Source organism: Paroedura picta, chromosome 6 (assembly GCF_049243985.1).
Source record: "Paroedura picta isolate Pp20150507F chromosome 6, Ppicta_v3.0, whole genome shotgun sequence".
NCBI lineage: Eukaryota > Metazoa > Chordata > Lepidosauria > Squamata > Gekkonidae > Paroedura > Paroedura picta.
Genome location: NC_135374.1, coordinates 91,960,056 through 91,977,043, shown reverse-complemented (window position 1 = coordinate 91,977,043; position 16,988 = coordinate 91,960,056). Strand labels below are relative to the sequence as shown.

Sequence of the window (16,988 nt, the reverse complement as noted above, 5' to 3'; positions counted from 1 at the left end):
GCAGCGCTGAGAAAAACCCCATGTGGCTCCTGAATGGGTATCACTGGACTAGAGGCTAAAAGAGTAGATGAAGGGAGTGAAAGAGTGGCAAGGCCCAAAACTATGAGGAGACAACATTGTGGGCCACATGCAGCTCATTGGTCCCATGTCTGGAAGCAGTAATAGAGTGGCTTAAAGTAAGCCACCTGAAACTGAACCCTTCAAAGACAGCTGGGGAAGAAAAGACCAGACCAGAAAGAGCACCTCCCCAGTCTGGACGGAGCACAGCTCACCATTGTGCAATCAGACAGGAATCTGGGAGTGATCATTGATCCCTCCTTAATGATGGAGGCTCAAGTCACAAAGGTAGCACAGCTGGTGTTCTTCCACCTACGCCAAGCAAAGCTACTAGTGCCCTATCTGGCCCCGGAATACCTAGTCATAATCATATCCAGGCTTTCCCTTGACCTTGCTCTGTAAACTTCAGCTGGTGTAGAGCCCAGTGGCCCGGGTTTGTACATGACCACTGTGAAGAGCCTGCTTAAGACCAGTTCTGTGGCAACTGCACTGGTTCCCAGTCAAATCCCAGATCCAGTATTAACCTTCAAGGCTTATGTGATCTGGGCCACATGTACCTGAGGACCACCTCTCTGAATACATTCCTTGGAAAGCACTTTGGTCAGCCAGTGCCCACTAGCTGAGGATCTATGGCCCCAAGGTAGTATGTCTGGCCATAACCAGAGTCAGGGCTTTCTCACCCCTGGCTCCCACCTGGTGGAATGAGCTCCCTGGTAAGATGAGGGCCCTGATGGAGCTTACCAAGCCTGCAAAATGGAGCTCTTCCACCAGGTTTATGGTTGAGGTCAACAGGAAGTTCATCAAAACATCAGTCCGGTCCTCCCTTCCCACACCGACTTCCTCATTTAGTAACAGCAAGACACTAGAACTAACTATAATTGGTGTTGACAATTGGTATCTTTTATTAATTTTAAATTTCATACTATTTATTGTTTTTAATCTGTAACCACTGCTGGCAATTGTTGCAAGCCAACCTGAGATGGTGAGACCAAGAGGAGCAGTATAGAAATCAAACTATAAAATAAATAAATAAATATGAATACTTTTACACTGGGCAAATGAAACTTACTGGATGATGTGGTGTGAGGTGGAACAGGTTTGGAGAAAGAATTGCTGGAGCAAAGAATCTCAGGAAAATAAAACTGCTTACTGCTGTGTACCTAACATCTGGGTCACCTGCAATTCAAAAAGAGAACACAAAACACCAATCACATTACTATTATTAAGGGAAAAAATCAAAACTATGAAAAGCAGAGACTCCAAGGTTTGCCATGCATAGCAAAAATACACCCCTGTCACAAAATAAAACAAAACCTACTTTGAAGAGCTCACACTTAGTCTGTGCTTACACCAGCTACTAGTTCTGCTACATCTGTGGATGCCTAATCATTGAGGAAAATGGAGAGAGCCAGTTTGGTGTTGTGGTTAGGAGTGCGGACTTCTAATCTGGCAAGGCGGATTCGATTCTGCGCTCCCCCACATGCAGCCAGCTGGGTGACCTTGGGCTTGCCACAGCACTGATAAAACTGTTCTGACCGAGCAGGAATATCAGGGCTCTCTCAGCCTCACCTACCTCACAGGGTGTCTGTTGTGGGGAGAGGAAAGGGAAGGAGACTGTAAGCCGCTTTGAGACTCCTTCGAGTAGTGAAAAGCGGCATATAAGAACTAACTCTTATTCTTCCTCTTCTTAAATTTGCCCTGCTGCTTCAGGAAAATGTATTTGTTCAGTGGCAAGAAGAGGTCATCTACAGTTACTTGGCAACAGACTTTCTTTTAATTGTCTCATTCATTCCAAATCATGGTCTGGAACCTAATAAAGCCTGAATAAAATCCTCTTTTCACCTTCCCCAGCTCCTCAACATCATGCTTCCCATACTTCCTTTGCATTTCTGTGGAATTCCTAGACATGAGTCAGTGTTTCCTACTCTACAAATGAAAAATACAATGCTCCACTGAGGAGGAAAAAACACAAACAGACACAGGGGAATAAAGAGAACACAAGGATAACAACAAGCTATAAGGAGGCTGAATGTAGGACATGAGGTTGGATCCAGCAATCTACTTGCATAGGAGGTCACAAATCTTCACCCTCCTTCCACTGGTCCCTTCTGTTTTTAACAAAACTGAGTAACCTTGTTTGATTTTTCATTTTATTACTTTGTATTTCCTTACTTGTATTGCTCATTATGCCAATAAAGGCTTCTGTTTCTGTATCTATCTCCAAATCCCATGAGTAGGCAGCAGTGTGGCAAATTAAGTTTAATATGTATAAGTAGAAAGTGCTTTCGCATACTGGAACAAATAAGCCTAAATTTAAATTTATATTTATTGATAGGGTCTGAATCGACTGACACCTAGACTGAAAGAGATCTTGGGGCTGTAGTGGAAAGCTTGTTGAAAATGCTCGCTGTGTACAGCAGCAATGAAAAAGGCAACCTCCATGAAAGGTAAAGGCTTGAAAATATAATAGCCCATGCTGGAATGCTTTGGTACAAGGCTATGTTGCAACATCATTTTGAATACAGTCCTGGTCACTGTACAAAGGAGGGCAACCAAAGAAAGGCTGGAGAAACTGAGCTGTTTCAGTCTAGGAAAAAAAGATGAGGGAAGACATGATATAAAGTCATGCATGGGGTGGAGAACAAAGGGCACCTGATAGAATTGTTAGGAAATAGGTTAGAGACAAGCAAAATGAAATACTTCTTTAGACCGTTCATGCACTGGAGGTTTCATGCCGAGCTGCAGGCTGGAGTTTTAGTTGTGGCAGGTTGCCCCACCTCCTCCTGCACCCACATGGGGGAGCATTTGGCCAGGGGCACTTCATTCGCCCCCGATTTGTGCTCCTGCACAGCAGCTGGGGCAGTGAAGTTCCCAGTGCATAAATGGTCTTACTTAGCAAGTAATGAAAACTCTGGAATTCACTGCCAGTGGAGGTAATGATGGCCATAAGCTTAGAGCAGGGGTAGTCAAACTGCGGCCCTCCAGATGTCCGTGGACATCTGGAGGGCCGCGGTTTGACTACCCCTGGTAGAGCATTGTAGAGGAGAGGTCCATCAGTGGTCACTAACCACGGTTACTGAATGGAGCCTCTATCTACAGAGGCAGAAAAACTAGAGGCAACAGCAGGGGAGGGCTCAGCCTCTATCCTGTTTGTTTCATCCTCCAGGGCAACTGGTTGGCTACTGTGTGAATTGGTATGCAGAATACTGGCATCACTCTTCAGCCATTTTTCATGTGATTTTGTAATGGCCTTGTTGATTCAACATAGATGCCCATTTGGGTCTTGTTGTTATTTTCTCCAATTTTTATGAATGTTGAATTTTCAAAACAAAACACACTTCAAGAATGTCAGACCTTGGCAAACCCTTCAAAATGGTTTCTGCATAATGCAAGGCAAGTCAGAAACAGAACATAGATAGCACACACACAATTAAGTATTTTGGCTTCTATAATCACAAGGCATTATACAGTTTCTAAATTTCGGTTTCACATAGTAACACACCTTGGAAACGTTTTGCAGCTGATTCCCTCAGTGAAAAAAAGATATCACACATCACGGTAGGGCAACTGACCCCAGATTTTGTAATGACAGTGAAAATCCGGTCTACATATTGCCTAAGATTTTCCTAAGGGGAACAAAAAACATACAATTAAAACAATTATGCTGAGGTAGTGTCATGCACTTAAAGTAAAGACTAGTATATTATGGCACTAGACATTAATCAAACGTATTTGGACCAGGTTTCTAGATCAGTTCTTAGTGGCTTTTCACTTGTTTTTGGCAAAGGTGTTTTGAAGCCCCATACATCAGAGTTATCACTAAAGATATTAAAAGTATAATGAATAAAGTTCCTAAGACTCATGAATGCTGTACATTACTATTTTTAATTGCTACTCCATGGCAAAGCAACAATGGGCCATGGGCCACCTGGAGAGAGCACTAAATAATGAGAGGTAGACCAGGTCTCTGGAATTTGGAAGCCAGGTCTACTACACATTGAAACTAATGGTCCTTTAAAGAGCTGATGCACCACCAACCAGCTGCCTCCCCAAGCAGAAGGAGTGGCAAAGGAGGAGCAAACAAACAAGCAAGCTCCTAGCTGGGTCATGTTGTTGCTGAAGCCTAAAAAGTGCTTAAAGGTTAAAAGCCTCCACCGTTAACCTCGCCTCTGGAGGCCACATTCTACCATTCACCAGCATCAAGGGTTAGTAGACCTGGCATCCCCAGGCCTGCCTCCCATCACATCCAATGGGCAGTAGACTTGGCCTTTGGAAGCCATGGGCAATTTTAAAGTTTACAGGGAATTTAAAAGGCTGCAGAAATTTCACAGTCAATCTGAGGAGTTTTCTCTCTCTCCCTCCCTCACCAGTTCTACTGCTAAGGCAAGCCACTGGTCAGTGCTGCGATGGCCCTTTAAACCTAAAAGGGAAATTATTTTCAATGCTGGTAGAGGTTAAAGGTATGATGCACTGTGGACCGGCTGAGGGCCAGGGCTTGTGTCCTTCCCCATTGTTGGTGCCTCTGCTATGAAAAGACATTTCAAACATGATTGTTTTAATTTCCTTTTGTAAGGCCATGATTTTGTAAAGCCATGATTGTTTTCACTTAATTCAGAACAATCTTCTGATCATTTATTGAAATTGAAATTTCCCCCTGTGCTATCATCTGGAATGATGATACTCATGATATTTAATTAAAGTGATAATCATGTTCTGCCTGACTTTCTGATGTGGAATTAAAACAATATTTTTTGAAAAGCCCACTTCCGTTCATAGCAGGCTGTCTCAACCAAGGCTTCATGAAGCCTTGGAGTTTCTTGATGCCCTTGAAAGAGTTTCCTGGATGGGTGGGAGTAAATTAATTTTTAATATATTTTTAAAATTTGTTGAACATGTATTGGGTGATATGACCATATATGGTCATGTTGACCTCCCCCTCATAATGGCCAATGGTGGCCCTGGAGGGGGTGGGAAGGGGAGTGGCTGTGAGTGGGCGTGTACACAGCTAGGCTTCCCAACCATATTATGCACAATTGCACCACTCTGGGGTTTCTCAAAGCCTGAAGAATGTTTCATGAGTTTCTCAAAGGTAAAAAAGTTGAGAAAGGCTGGTTTAGCGAGATTCAAAATCAATTTCAGATATATTTAGAAGGGGTGGGAATCCTCTGTTCAAAGATATAAACTTTTAAAGGAATCTTACTGGGTGGCACAAGATTTGGGGGGAAGCTAACAAAACTATTTGGACCCTGGTCATAAGCAAGGGCATAATAAAACTGAATTCTTTAAAAAAACAAACAAACATTATTACCTTTTAAGCAAGTTTCTACATGGAAACTTGTGATAATTATTCTTTTGAAAATCTGGGCAATATTTTGATAAGAGTTGTGTTAATTAAAAAAAGATGTTCAATTATTTTTTCCCTCCTTGCATCATTTAAAATAGACTTCTGCAGGACCTGCCATGCTTAACAATAAAACAAAATGATAAAGATTTGCTACTGGGTTGGCAGCTGTTCCAATATTTACTCAGGCTCCTGATTCCAACAGCATTCTAAAACCAAACAGCAAGGAAGTTTTATATAAGTGCAGGATGATTCGTTTTTTCCAACAAGGCGAGTTCTTAATGGTCAGTCTTGTCTTTGCAATACTGAACTGCTGGCTAATCCTTTCTGACTCCCCCCGCCCGCCCCCCCCCAATTCCTATAACATACCCAACCCAGCCCAGGTGGTGCATGGTGGTGCAGGCTCATGGTGCATATTCCCTGGATATTTATTGCATACCACTGCTGAAATCAAGCTCATCCATGTTGGGGCTTCTTTACCTCCCTCCCCCAAATTCCTAAATAACTCTCATGTAGGAGACATCCAATGCTATGTGTAACACATAGACTTTTTTTTTTTTGGCCAATTCTTTATGTGCTGGGAAGCCACAGCCTACATGCCCACATACAGTTGTGGGGCACTTCAATCTACGCCAGGGGTAGTCAAACTGCGGCCCTCCAGATGTCCATAGACTACAATTCCCAGAAGCCCCTGCCAGCATTTGCTGGCAGGGGCTTCTGGGAATTGTGGTCCATGGACATCTGGAGGGCCGCATTTTGACTACCCCTGATCTACGTGTTAATTCCTTTTTGTGGAGGAATTGGCCAACATGTAACCTGCATCAATCTGCAATATCTACCCAGGCTCCATGAGACATTGGTTTGAAGGGCATGTTATGGGTGACAGTTCAGTACTGCACAATGGGGAAAAAGTATCCAGTGCTGCTTGCTCCTGCTGTAAAATTAACTGTCCACTACACAACAACAACTACACTAATATCAAACAGTGGTAATTGCAATAGGTGCCCAGAAGACTGACTTTCAGCTGCAAAATAAACTGCTCACCTACCCTGTTAGTTTCCAAGTTCTCAGCATCTTTCAACTTCACAGGATCGATTTCACATGGTTTATGGACTTGGCAGATCTAAAATAAACAAATAAAATCATTCCAAGCCTCAGGTGTGACTTGTTCTATATGGCTTGGATTTAATTTCTTATGCAAAGAATCTGGAATCAGTTTTTTGTGTTAAACTGAACAAGTCTTGTTCGCTTTTTGGCAAGATCTCATTGAATTTTCTTAACTCCAGCAAAGACCTAACACTGGCTCCCTACAAGGCATGATTTTCAAATCGGGAACAAGCTTCGGGAACATCTGTTTCCTCCTTCTCCCTCCTTCCTTTGCCTGTGCAAATTCCCCCCTCCTTTCTCTTCTCATTTAAACTGCTGTTGCATACTGCACCTGCACCATCCTCTTAACTAGAGTTTGCAAATACAATACAAACCATTGTTTCAATTGCAGGTTATGATAGGTACTCTGATCAGTATTAAACATGATTAGCATCTCTTAGAGATATACCATTTAACCATATTTCCAAGGCAGGTTCCCAGGTTTTGGATGGACTCAATATTACACTATCCTGACCGGGATAGCCCAGGCTAATCTGATCATGGAAGCTAAGCAGGGTCAGCCCTGATTAATATTTGGGGGGGGGGGGAGACATCCAAGAGACACCAGGGTCATTGTGCAGAGGAAGGCAACAGCAAACCTGAATGCCTTTTACCTATGGGGTCACCCTAAGACAGCTGTGACTTGATGGCAAAAACAAGTCACACTGGGGCATGTTTTCAATGAAGATTTTTTTTTTACATGTCTTCTGTTACACATTTTGCCTTGAGCCCCCTACCTAGTGAATATTTAAGGAAATTTTTGATATCACTGCTTTTGTTTCATAAAAGGACAAAAGAATATAGTTGCAAAACTATTTTTACACAAAAGAAGTGTAGCTTCTTGGTGAGCAATGTCATTAACCGCAGAGTTAGGAAAGCATGGCACCAATTCAAGGAAATGCATGGCCTGCTTACTTGTGACACTGGGAAAAGAGATAGGCTAACTGAACTGCAGAGGTAATGAAATGTTACATTTTTAAGCAAGAAGCACAACCGTATAAAAATAACCACCCATTTGAAATTGCTGGCTCTTTCTTTCCTACATTTGTATGTCTTCAAATGCTTTCCTGAAATGAAAATGCCTATTTTTGTAATACAAGACATAGCTCTGCGTGCAACTTTAAACATTTAATTTTGTATTAATTCTTTGGCATTCAAGTGACATGATTGAATTGCAGGATAAGTCACCCCCCACCCTTCTTTGTGCACTAGCCCACATGTCCAACAGCTTTAAAATAACAAAAAAAATTCACTCTTTGCTCTTAAAAGGATTTCAGGTTTATAAATGTGTCTACAGATCTTCATACCTCATCAATAATTGGCTTCAGAGTAACCTGAAGGTAGTGCATCCCTGCTAATTTCATGGTTTCATCAATGCATTTGGAAGTTAATGAGTTTCCTCTGAAAATGGTGTTTGGATCTCTGGAAGCAAAACAATTTCCCCATCATTTAAGCCTTCTAAACCATTAGTATTATCAATATGATGAAATAAAATTTGTACACGGAGCAGACAAGCACCCTCATGGTATATTCTTTGGCCAAAACCTAAGAGGTGCCACTTAGAGGTGCCACCTTTCACTTTTTTGTATGTTTTTGTACCACAAGCAATCATTAACTTCAGCAGTCACAAAACAAAGAGAATACCCACAGCCTGACACCTCAGGCCAAAGAACCATCTGGTCAAAGAACTACTAGTTAAAGATGAGCTAGATGCATCAACATCAGGGAATATCTGCTTGCAATAATTCCCCTGCACTGGGGAGCAATAAAACAGAGAATTTAAAATCCGGACTAGTAGCAGAGTTGATGATGAACCAAAAGACCTTATTGTAATTATTATTAATAGCTGAAATAAGGTGTCCCTGGTTCCTTTTTCGGGGATTTCTGTTTTCTACTTTTAATCAGTTTTCCATATAACAGACTATTCCAAGAAAGCTCAACCATTGGATCTTAAATTTAAAAATGAATAAGTAAGGCTGATTTCATTTACAAGTCTGAAAGTTGGATCCATTAATTGAACAGAACAGGTCGTTCCCCCTTCTCTCCTCCCTCTGTAGCTTTTTGTGCCCCTCCCGGAAAAGCTGTGCTGGAAGCAGGTGGCACAGAGTAGGGTTTCATTCAGGAGGCTGCTATCCAAGGGGGACTGGTAGAAAGTACCAGACTTTCCTCTGCATGAGTCCCTCTATGAAAGGAACAAGAGCTTGTGCAAGAACAATGGTGGTGGATTTCTCCCCATGTCCCTTTTGGCTTTAATATCCATGCCACATCAAGCTGTTCCTGATGGTGCCCTGGCCCTCATGAGGAGCTGGGGGAGGGGAGGCCTCAGGAGACTACAGGGGAAGAGAAACAAGAACACTTCTTACTAGGGTTTCCAGGAAAACTGCATTTGTTATTTTAAAAGAGATTCATAATGTGGAGGCAGGAACTGCTAGAGGAAAAAGGGAAGGAGTGATGCATGGGCAAATAGGAAACAGGATGCAAAATGTCAGACTAGTAGAAATTATGGGAAGGCATGCAACAGGGTTCCAAATTTTAGATAAACCATAAATTAGAGGACACTCCAGAAATCCTTCCCTGAGGATAAGTCTGTGTCATTTAGGGTTGCCAACTTCTAAGTGATGTCTGGATATTTCCTGGAATACAGCTGATCTCCAGGCTACATTTCCTGAAGAAAATGGTTGCTTCAAAGGGCACTATACCCCAGTGAGGACCCTTTTCTCCCCAAACCCACACTCGTCCAAGGCTCCATACCCCAACCTCCAGGAATTTCTCAGCCCAGAGTTGGCAACTCTAGTGACATTCTATTTAAAACAGAGAAACTTTTTTCAAATCGTCTTGCTTTATGCTCATTCTTGTTAGTGCTTCCAATCGCATCTACGCAATAAGAAATAGATGTTTCAAAAATGATGGAAACCTGTGCCTCCTAAAATGTTTTTTATTAATTTAAAACATTTTTATGTCACCTTCCCACCCAAGTCAAGGTCCTACGAGGTGGCACGTGTAAAAAAACACTTGAACAGTTCAAAACAACATTTAAATTTACACAATAAAAGCAATAAAATCACGTGAACAAGCAATGCCTGAACCAGGGAGGAGGACCAATCACTGCTATTGGAGGTAGGCCAAAATAAAAATAAGGGCTATCTTGAGACTCAAACACATTCAACTGCGAGGAAATTCCATAAATCTTTACTTCAGTCTCACTGATTTCATTCCACCAAGGAAGTTACTTTCAAAGGAGACACGCTGAGCCATGGGGGGAAAGTGAGGTATAAATGTTTTAAATATGAAATAAGACTGCAGTTTTAATAGTGAAACAAAATAACGGTTTCAGTAGCAGCACGCACTGAGCAAACACTAACTTGCGTTAGAAACCTTGTGCAAATCTTGGCTTTTAGGCCTTCAAAAGGGCAGCAGTGTTCTTTATTTTCCCCCTTCGAGCCATGTGTTCTGCTTCAACCGGAAGCTGTAGTTGTCGCAGTTATGCAGACCTAGTCTTGCTTGTGTACTGCACTGACTCTCTCAGATTTCTATCCTTCTAGACCTTGGGCTGGCCAATCATGATTAGCCACCAACTCCCTATATGGCAAATCTTCTGCTATGGAACCCCTTAAGAAAAAGAATGCTGGCTATTTCCTCTGAAGTGGCATTTCTTAAAGCCCTGCTTGCTAACTGGGCCAACAAACTTCAAAATGAATTTGCTGTTATACTTACTGAGTTCTTCTTACTTCTGCATTTGCAATTGCACTAATGAAAGGCACAATTTTGCCATAGTGCAAGAAGAGCCGCACCAGAGGAATGGCTGCCTCCTGTTTTTCCTTGCACACTTCACCCAGCACATGGGCAGCAGATGCTGAAACAGGCTAAATAAGGAAAGAAACAAAGCTGTACAGCCAAGGAGTAAACATACTTCTCATTAATTTGTGTGGGATTGCTAATATTAGTTGCAGTGCCTGGCTGAAAAAATACCTGAGAGGCATCTAGTTGATCATTTTAATCACAAGAGGGCACTAACAATGAGCATTCACATTGTTCAGTAAAAATTCCAGCAGTTTCTTTTGAATGGGAAAGAACTGACTACGGTTGTCATAGTTCTACCAGTCTAGGAGGTATACAAACAGGGCAGTGTGGTATCCCTATTCTGTCCTGTGTTATGTGGGAAAAGTCCCTATCATTAATCAGCTATACTGATAGAAGGATATGGAATGTTAAGCTAGTCCGGCATCTACACAGGAAAATAAAATTGTCAGTTTGGCTGGAGCTAACGTCACACGAGGCCCAGAGAGAAGAAAGGTAGGTTCTTCTTGAAGCGAAAGAGACTGGTTAGAAGGACTGTGAAGAATTTTCAGGATGCTTAAGGCATGGAGGAGCTATATGTAATCCAAGATGGAGGAGATGGCTGGCATGAAGCCGGGTTCAAAGAGATAAGGTTGTTAAAGGAAATGGATGCTATATGCTACCCTGACAAGGGAATTCTGCCAGTTGTAGTGTCTATTATAATGTCGGCATTGTGAACTAGAAGCTTTGAGAGGGTCAAAATGCAGCAGAGAGTTAAATTTCACACACTGATTAGTAGAACTAATTGGCCAGTTATTTGGCTGCATTCTTTAAAGGTAAAGGTAAAGGTATCCCCTGTGCAAGCACCGAGTCATGTCTGACCCTTGGGGTGACGCCCTCCATCGTTTTCATGGCAGACTTAATATGGGGTGGTTTGCCAGTGCCTTCCCCACTGCATTCTTTACAATGTTATAAATTACCCAGATTGTAGTCTGGCTTGAGTGAAACCAGAAAGGGTTCTGGAAATTTGGCTGCTGATGCTGACATTGCAAACTTGAATGACATTATTCAGTATTTAATTGTTTTAACTTGCAATTTAATCTAAACTTTAAATAATAATTTAATGACATTATATGTTGTTGTACACTGTCCTCAGCTGGGCCACCAGGAGGGCAGTATAAAAATCAAGCCAATCAATCAGTCAATCAATCAGAACAAAAAAGAAGTCATTTCTTTCAATAAAACGTCCCGTCCCCAATGTATTACATACAAATTTCAGGTTTCTTGTACCCCTCCATTAATATTCATGGTTATACTACAAAAATCTTGGGTCCATTACATGGGAGAAAAACAAAATTTAAATAAAATATTTTAAAAGGTTTGCTTCATGCTCAAATGTATGTTCTTATTCCAAATGTCCACTGGATAGCTATCAATTTATTTAATGTCAATTTACACAGATATTTTACATGGAACCCAGAAAACAAAGGAGAAATATATTCATTTGTTTGATTGATTTCTTAGCCACCACTCTCAGACTTGACTTGTGGCAGGTTACAATCAAGAATAAAACCCCAATACATAAAAACATTAAAAAACAAATTACAATCTGCTCTGGTGACGAGAAAAATAACCCCCCCCTCCTCCGCCTCCCATGTGTCTCCCCCACATCAGCACCTTGGGGTTCAAATCCCCAGGGGTGCCAGTAATTCGTAATGTAATTTTTTTTTAAAAGATACATACTTAAAGCCACCAGAACAGTTTGAAAACAGTTCTTATGTGATGCTGGCTCTCCACAATAACATGGAATTGGTCTGAATGAATGTGCACCTTCCTCTATGCAATTTTCCCTCCCTGGTGTAAACCGAGTCCCTTCCACCCAGTCTCCATGGTTAAGCAATTCATCAATGTTAAGAAATGTTAAAGCAAACCAGAATTTCTCTTAACCTAATAAAATCAGAGTCCAGTAGCACCTTTAAGAACAACAAAGATTAAAGGTACTACTGGACTCTGATTTTATTGTGCTCCTTCAGACCAACACGGCTACCCATTTGAATCTTCTCTTAACCGAGTTTCTGCAACCAAATTCAAACCATAGTTTCGGACCCCCGTTAAAAGAAAATCATGGTTAGCCTTAATCATTGGTAATGTCGGAGCCATTAAGCCTTTAAGGGCACTTAAAAGAGAAAATGAAGAGGCTCCAGTGAGGATTCACCCCTAGCTGGTAATTTATTAACCATGGGTACCAGCGAACCAGTGTTCCCAAGGAGGTAACACACCAGCCCAATTCATTGTAAAGTGACAAAACAAGAATGAAGATTTGGAGAGGAGATCTAGGATAACCAATAGCAAACAAATTACCTCAACATCTGCAGATTTTAACAAGAGGTCTCTAAGTGGGCTATAATAATCTGAGGGAAAAACATGATCTTCTGTGTAAACCACATTTAACCTCAAGGAACCCAGGTCATCTGGTTTCAGTGATTTGTTGCCGTTATCTCTGGGCTGGAGGAAGTACCTAGCAAAAGGGAGAAAAAACAGCCAAGCAGTGTGTCATGAGCAGATGGGAAAGCCACAAAATTTCCTGCCTTCTAGAGGCAAAGGTATTATTGCAATGTAATAACCTGGCAAGTATTTCCATAATGAAATTAGGGGAGAGGGGGATTTTGTTATTACATAGATAAATCTGTGATGATATATTAGTATACAATTTTATAGCAATCATATCAAGTACCATGCTTCATAAGAGCTGGATTGCCGGAGAAATTTCAAAGGCAACCTTAGTTCCCCAAGAAACTCGTCGCCAAACTTCAAGTTGCTTGCATTCCAGAGGTCAATTCTGTAACAAAACCAAAGAGTTAAACTACATCCATTCCCCCCTTGAATCCTTCATTCTCCCTGACCATTCCCACACCATTTAGACAGGAAATGGTATCTTGCAAAGTTCAAAATAAAGTCCTGTGTTCCTGCTCCACAACTTCCAGTAATTTCCCAATTTAAAGTTGGCAACCGAGGTATCTCTGACCATGGCCACCAGAGTCTTCCCACCATGAGCAGCTCTGAGAGAGAACCTTGAGAACAAATATCCACAAGGTGGGTAGGATACATGCTTGGGAACAGGCCCAATATGACCCACTTGAAATCTGCAGGAAGGCTCTCCTTGGGGGTAAGGGATGCTGGGCTCAGCATTAAACCATTTCAGCTGAAAAGGCAAACTCAACAAGTGGGGTGGGGAATGGGACAGGCAAACAGGGCTGACCACAATACAGGCAATGCTCAACTGGCAGCCATGCCCGTCATTCTACTTGAAGGAATTGAATAAGGAATTGAATCCACTCAGCTAGCAGCCATACCCTTCTTCTGCTTCCATGCCAATGCTACGCCCATAGGAAACAGAGACAAGTTACAGGATGGACAGAGCCAATAGGGTCTGCTTAATAAGGTCCAGAGACTGAACCCAACTCTCTCTGTATCTAGCTAGAAGAGTACAGGCAAGCTGAACCCCCTCCCCTCTCAGGGCTGAGGCTTGTTGAGGCCCAAAAGAGTGAGGATTGGAGGATGTGTTGGTCCCTGCCAACTTCAAGGACATGGCAGAAGGTCACAGTCACTTTAACAGACATCGTACAGACACTTTAACAGACGTTTAATGTTTACAATTCTTTACAAGATTTAACAGTGCTTTTATACTGTTTCTTCTGGAAGAAAGGAGGAATATTTTCAGATACTGTCATTTAACTAACATTTCTAAACAAATTTCGACACAACACTCATGAAGTTGAGAGACAAATACTCAATTTCTACTTGCATAATGATGATGGTTCCTGCATGCTTTTTTCTTTTTTTAACCTGTTCATTTGGTTATCTGGGGTTTTTCCCTAGCATAGTGGAAACCACAGTGTTAACCATCTAGTTAACAGTCACAAAAATATTCAGATAATGATGATCATAAGTGGCATTCAACTGCCAATAAATTTTAGGATAGAACAGCCTTTCTCAACTTTTCTACCATTGGGAAACCCCTGAAACATTCTTCAGGCTTTGGGAAACCCCAGAAGTGGCACGATCATGCAGAATGGTATTGGGAAGTATAGCTGTGTACATGCTCACCCCTCCTGTTCCTACCCACTCCAGGCCCATCATTGGTCACTGGGGGGGGGGGGTGTCAACATGGCCACCTCCCACTGACCAATGGTATTATACAAAAGTGGCAGGCTAAGGCTCTTAACGCAAGTCCCTACCATCAAGCACAGAGTGGCTTGAACCAGGGAGACCAGGAACTATTATGCACATGCTGGTTTTGTCTGCAGTTAATTTACTGATCCTTTTAAATGATCCTTTTTGAAAATGTTCCTGTTTATGCATGTGCTCTGATATTGCATTATTTTTGTAGTGATGATGCATTTGAAATAGCTACACTGGTAACTCTTCAAGGGGGGGGGACTTCCTCTGTTGTGCTAGACACTCATTGGAAGGCCGCTGAGCCCACACAAAGTGGCACAGAGAAGACCCCTCTGCTTAGCCAGCCTGATAAACTGTCAAACAATAGCCCCCACACACCATGGTTACTGCTCAGAGGAAGACTTGCTGCTGCACATAATTACTTGTTTGCTACAGTTGTACAGAGAAGCTGCAATTTTCTAATCCATGTGATTCCACATGACCAGAGGCTCCACTTCCCAACTGTGAAGGCAACCTGCCTCCTTTGGCAGAGAATCAGCAGTAGGCAACTCAAGCTCCCATTGGTGGATGAGGGACCACGAGCAGAAAAGGGGCTGTCACAGGGACACAGGGGAGGAGACCAAAACACGCTAATATTTATGCATGAGAAAAAGAGCATCCTCAGTACTGTCATAAAAGAAAAGTTGTTGTAAAGCTAGTTTTAAATATTGAGCTCAAAAGATGCAGTCGCCGCTATGAGGGGGGAATGCCATGCAGATCAAAAATAAAACGGTGGGTTTTCCACAGCAAGAATGGTGCCATGTGCAGAAATAAAGAGTAAGATGTCTTTTGGGGCATACTTTTTGCTATGTTTCCTGTCATGCATAATACATGCAGGTCCCTGATTTGGTGGGTGATACCTCCCCCACACATTGGGGGCAACTGGAACATGGTTTAACCATAGTTTTAGAGAGAGAGAGATGGATAAATATGTAGAATAAACAAGTAGAATTACAAGGCATGGCTGCATTTCATCCTGAGCCTCCGGGGAGGGCGGTATAGAAGTATGATAAATAATAAATAAATCTTGCTCTGTTCTCAAAGCATGGAAGTCCTGGACTTCTAGCATACTTGTGGGACAGGATGTAGTAGGCAGAATCAGGCCTCTATCCTGACCAGTGTGCTGTAGTGGTTAACAGTGGTGACTTCTAATCTGGCAAGCCAAATTTGATTCCCCAATCCTCCAAATACAGCCAGCTGGGTGACTAAAAGTCATCACAGTCCTGATAGTGCTGTTCTGACCAAGCAGACAGAGCTCTCTCAGCCTCACCTACCTCACAGGGTGTCTGTTATGGAGAAAGAAAGGGAAGAAGATTGTAAGCCACTTTGAGACTTTTTTGGACAGTGAAAAGCAGGGTACAAAAAACAACACTTCTTCTTCTACCTTTATTTGACAGTCACAGCTTGTATTAACAAGGAGCTTTCCTGCTCTGTTTTGAAAATATATAATCCAGATGACTTAAAAATAATAAAATTTTGCATTGCATTATTTGCAGTTCAAGAAAGTGCAAGGACTTTCTGGCACTTGTGCTGACTTCTCACAAATACACAAATACACTACTTCGCATGGACTTTTGACAGACTGTATATGTGCATGCATGTATAAGTACAATGTTGGAAATGTACCTGATCTCCATCTTGTCCACTTCATCAGCATCTTCAATTTCAAAGTGGGATTTCTTGTTATAACTGCAGGGTCTGGTAATCTATTCCAAATGAGAATTGGTAAAATGATCTGTACAATCTTATTGGCCAATACATGCACAACTGAAAAAAAAATAGTCAATTGTAGATGAATAAGCAAAGACAGTTTTTGAAATTCATTCAGATGAAGCAAGGCCATTATCATCACTACTGTGTTTGCCTAACCCTGCTGTTCACTTTCTAAATTATATGGACATCAAGTTCTGTCTTGAGTGAAAGAGAAATTGATCATATATAATTTGTAGAAATAACAAGAAATTAAAAATCCAAACAGCCTGTTTTATTTATATATTGAAAAGCAATGAAGCTATAAAGTTAAAATGGTAATGAAAACTATTGTGATTGTTTTTAATTGCATGGTTATTTCTTAAATTTTAATGTTACATGTATAATCCATCTTAGTAGCCTCAGAGTTCTGGTATCACATATATTTTGCGCTCACAGCATAATTAAATAACCTGTGACCATATTAGATATTACAGTGGCCACAGGCAAAATACATGGCCACTGTAACATCTAGTTTGGTCCCAGAATTGCAATCCCAAGAACATTATCCCAGGAGCAAACCCCATTGACCAGTCCAAAGCAGAAGTGGGCCCATTTTGTACACGCTAGATAATGTGCTTTGAATGTACTTTCGAAGCAGATTTTCCTGTTCTGCACAGGAAAATCCAGCTGCAAAAGTACACTGTAAGTGCATTATCCAGTGTGTGCGGAATGGGCCCTGGTCAAGATTGCTCTCTTT

The 16,988-nt window shown here is 41.7% G+C and overlaps 1 protein-coding gene across 3 annotated transcripts in view; it reads right to left on the bottom strand.

The window, feature by feature from the left end:
- RASA3 (RAS p21 protein activator 3) overlaps window positions 1-16,988 on the bottom strand; it is a 176,699-nt gene that overhangs the window by 27,821 nt on the left and 131,890 nt on the right. For all 3 annotated transcript variants that reach the window (XM_077343669.1, XM_077343666.1, XM_077343667.1), the window contains exons 8-15: window positions 16,166-16,245; window positions 13,056-13,160; window positions 12,683-12,839; window positions 10,259-10,407; window positions 7,852-7,966; window positions 6,447-6,521; window positions 3,560-3,683; window positions 1,127-1,233 (exon numbers count right to left, since the gene is read on the bottom strand). In XM_077343669.1, coding sequence (XP_077199784.1) covers window positions 1,127-1,233; window positions 3,560-3,683; window positions 6,447-6,521; window positions 7,852-7,966; window positions 10,259-10,407; window positions 12,683-12,839; window positions 13,056-13,160; window positions 16,166-16,245 — 912 coding nt within the window. The remainder of the gene's footprint in view (window positions 1-1,126; window positions 1,234-3,559; window positions 3,684-6,446; window positions 6,522-7,851; window positions 7,967-10,258; window positions 10,408-12,682; window positions 12,840-13,055; window positions 13,161-16,165; window positions 16,246-16,988) is intronic.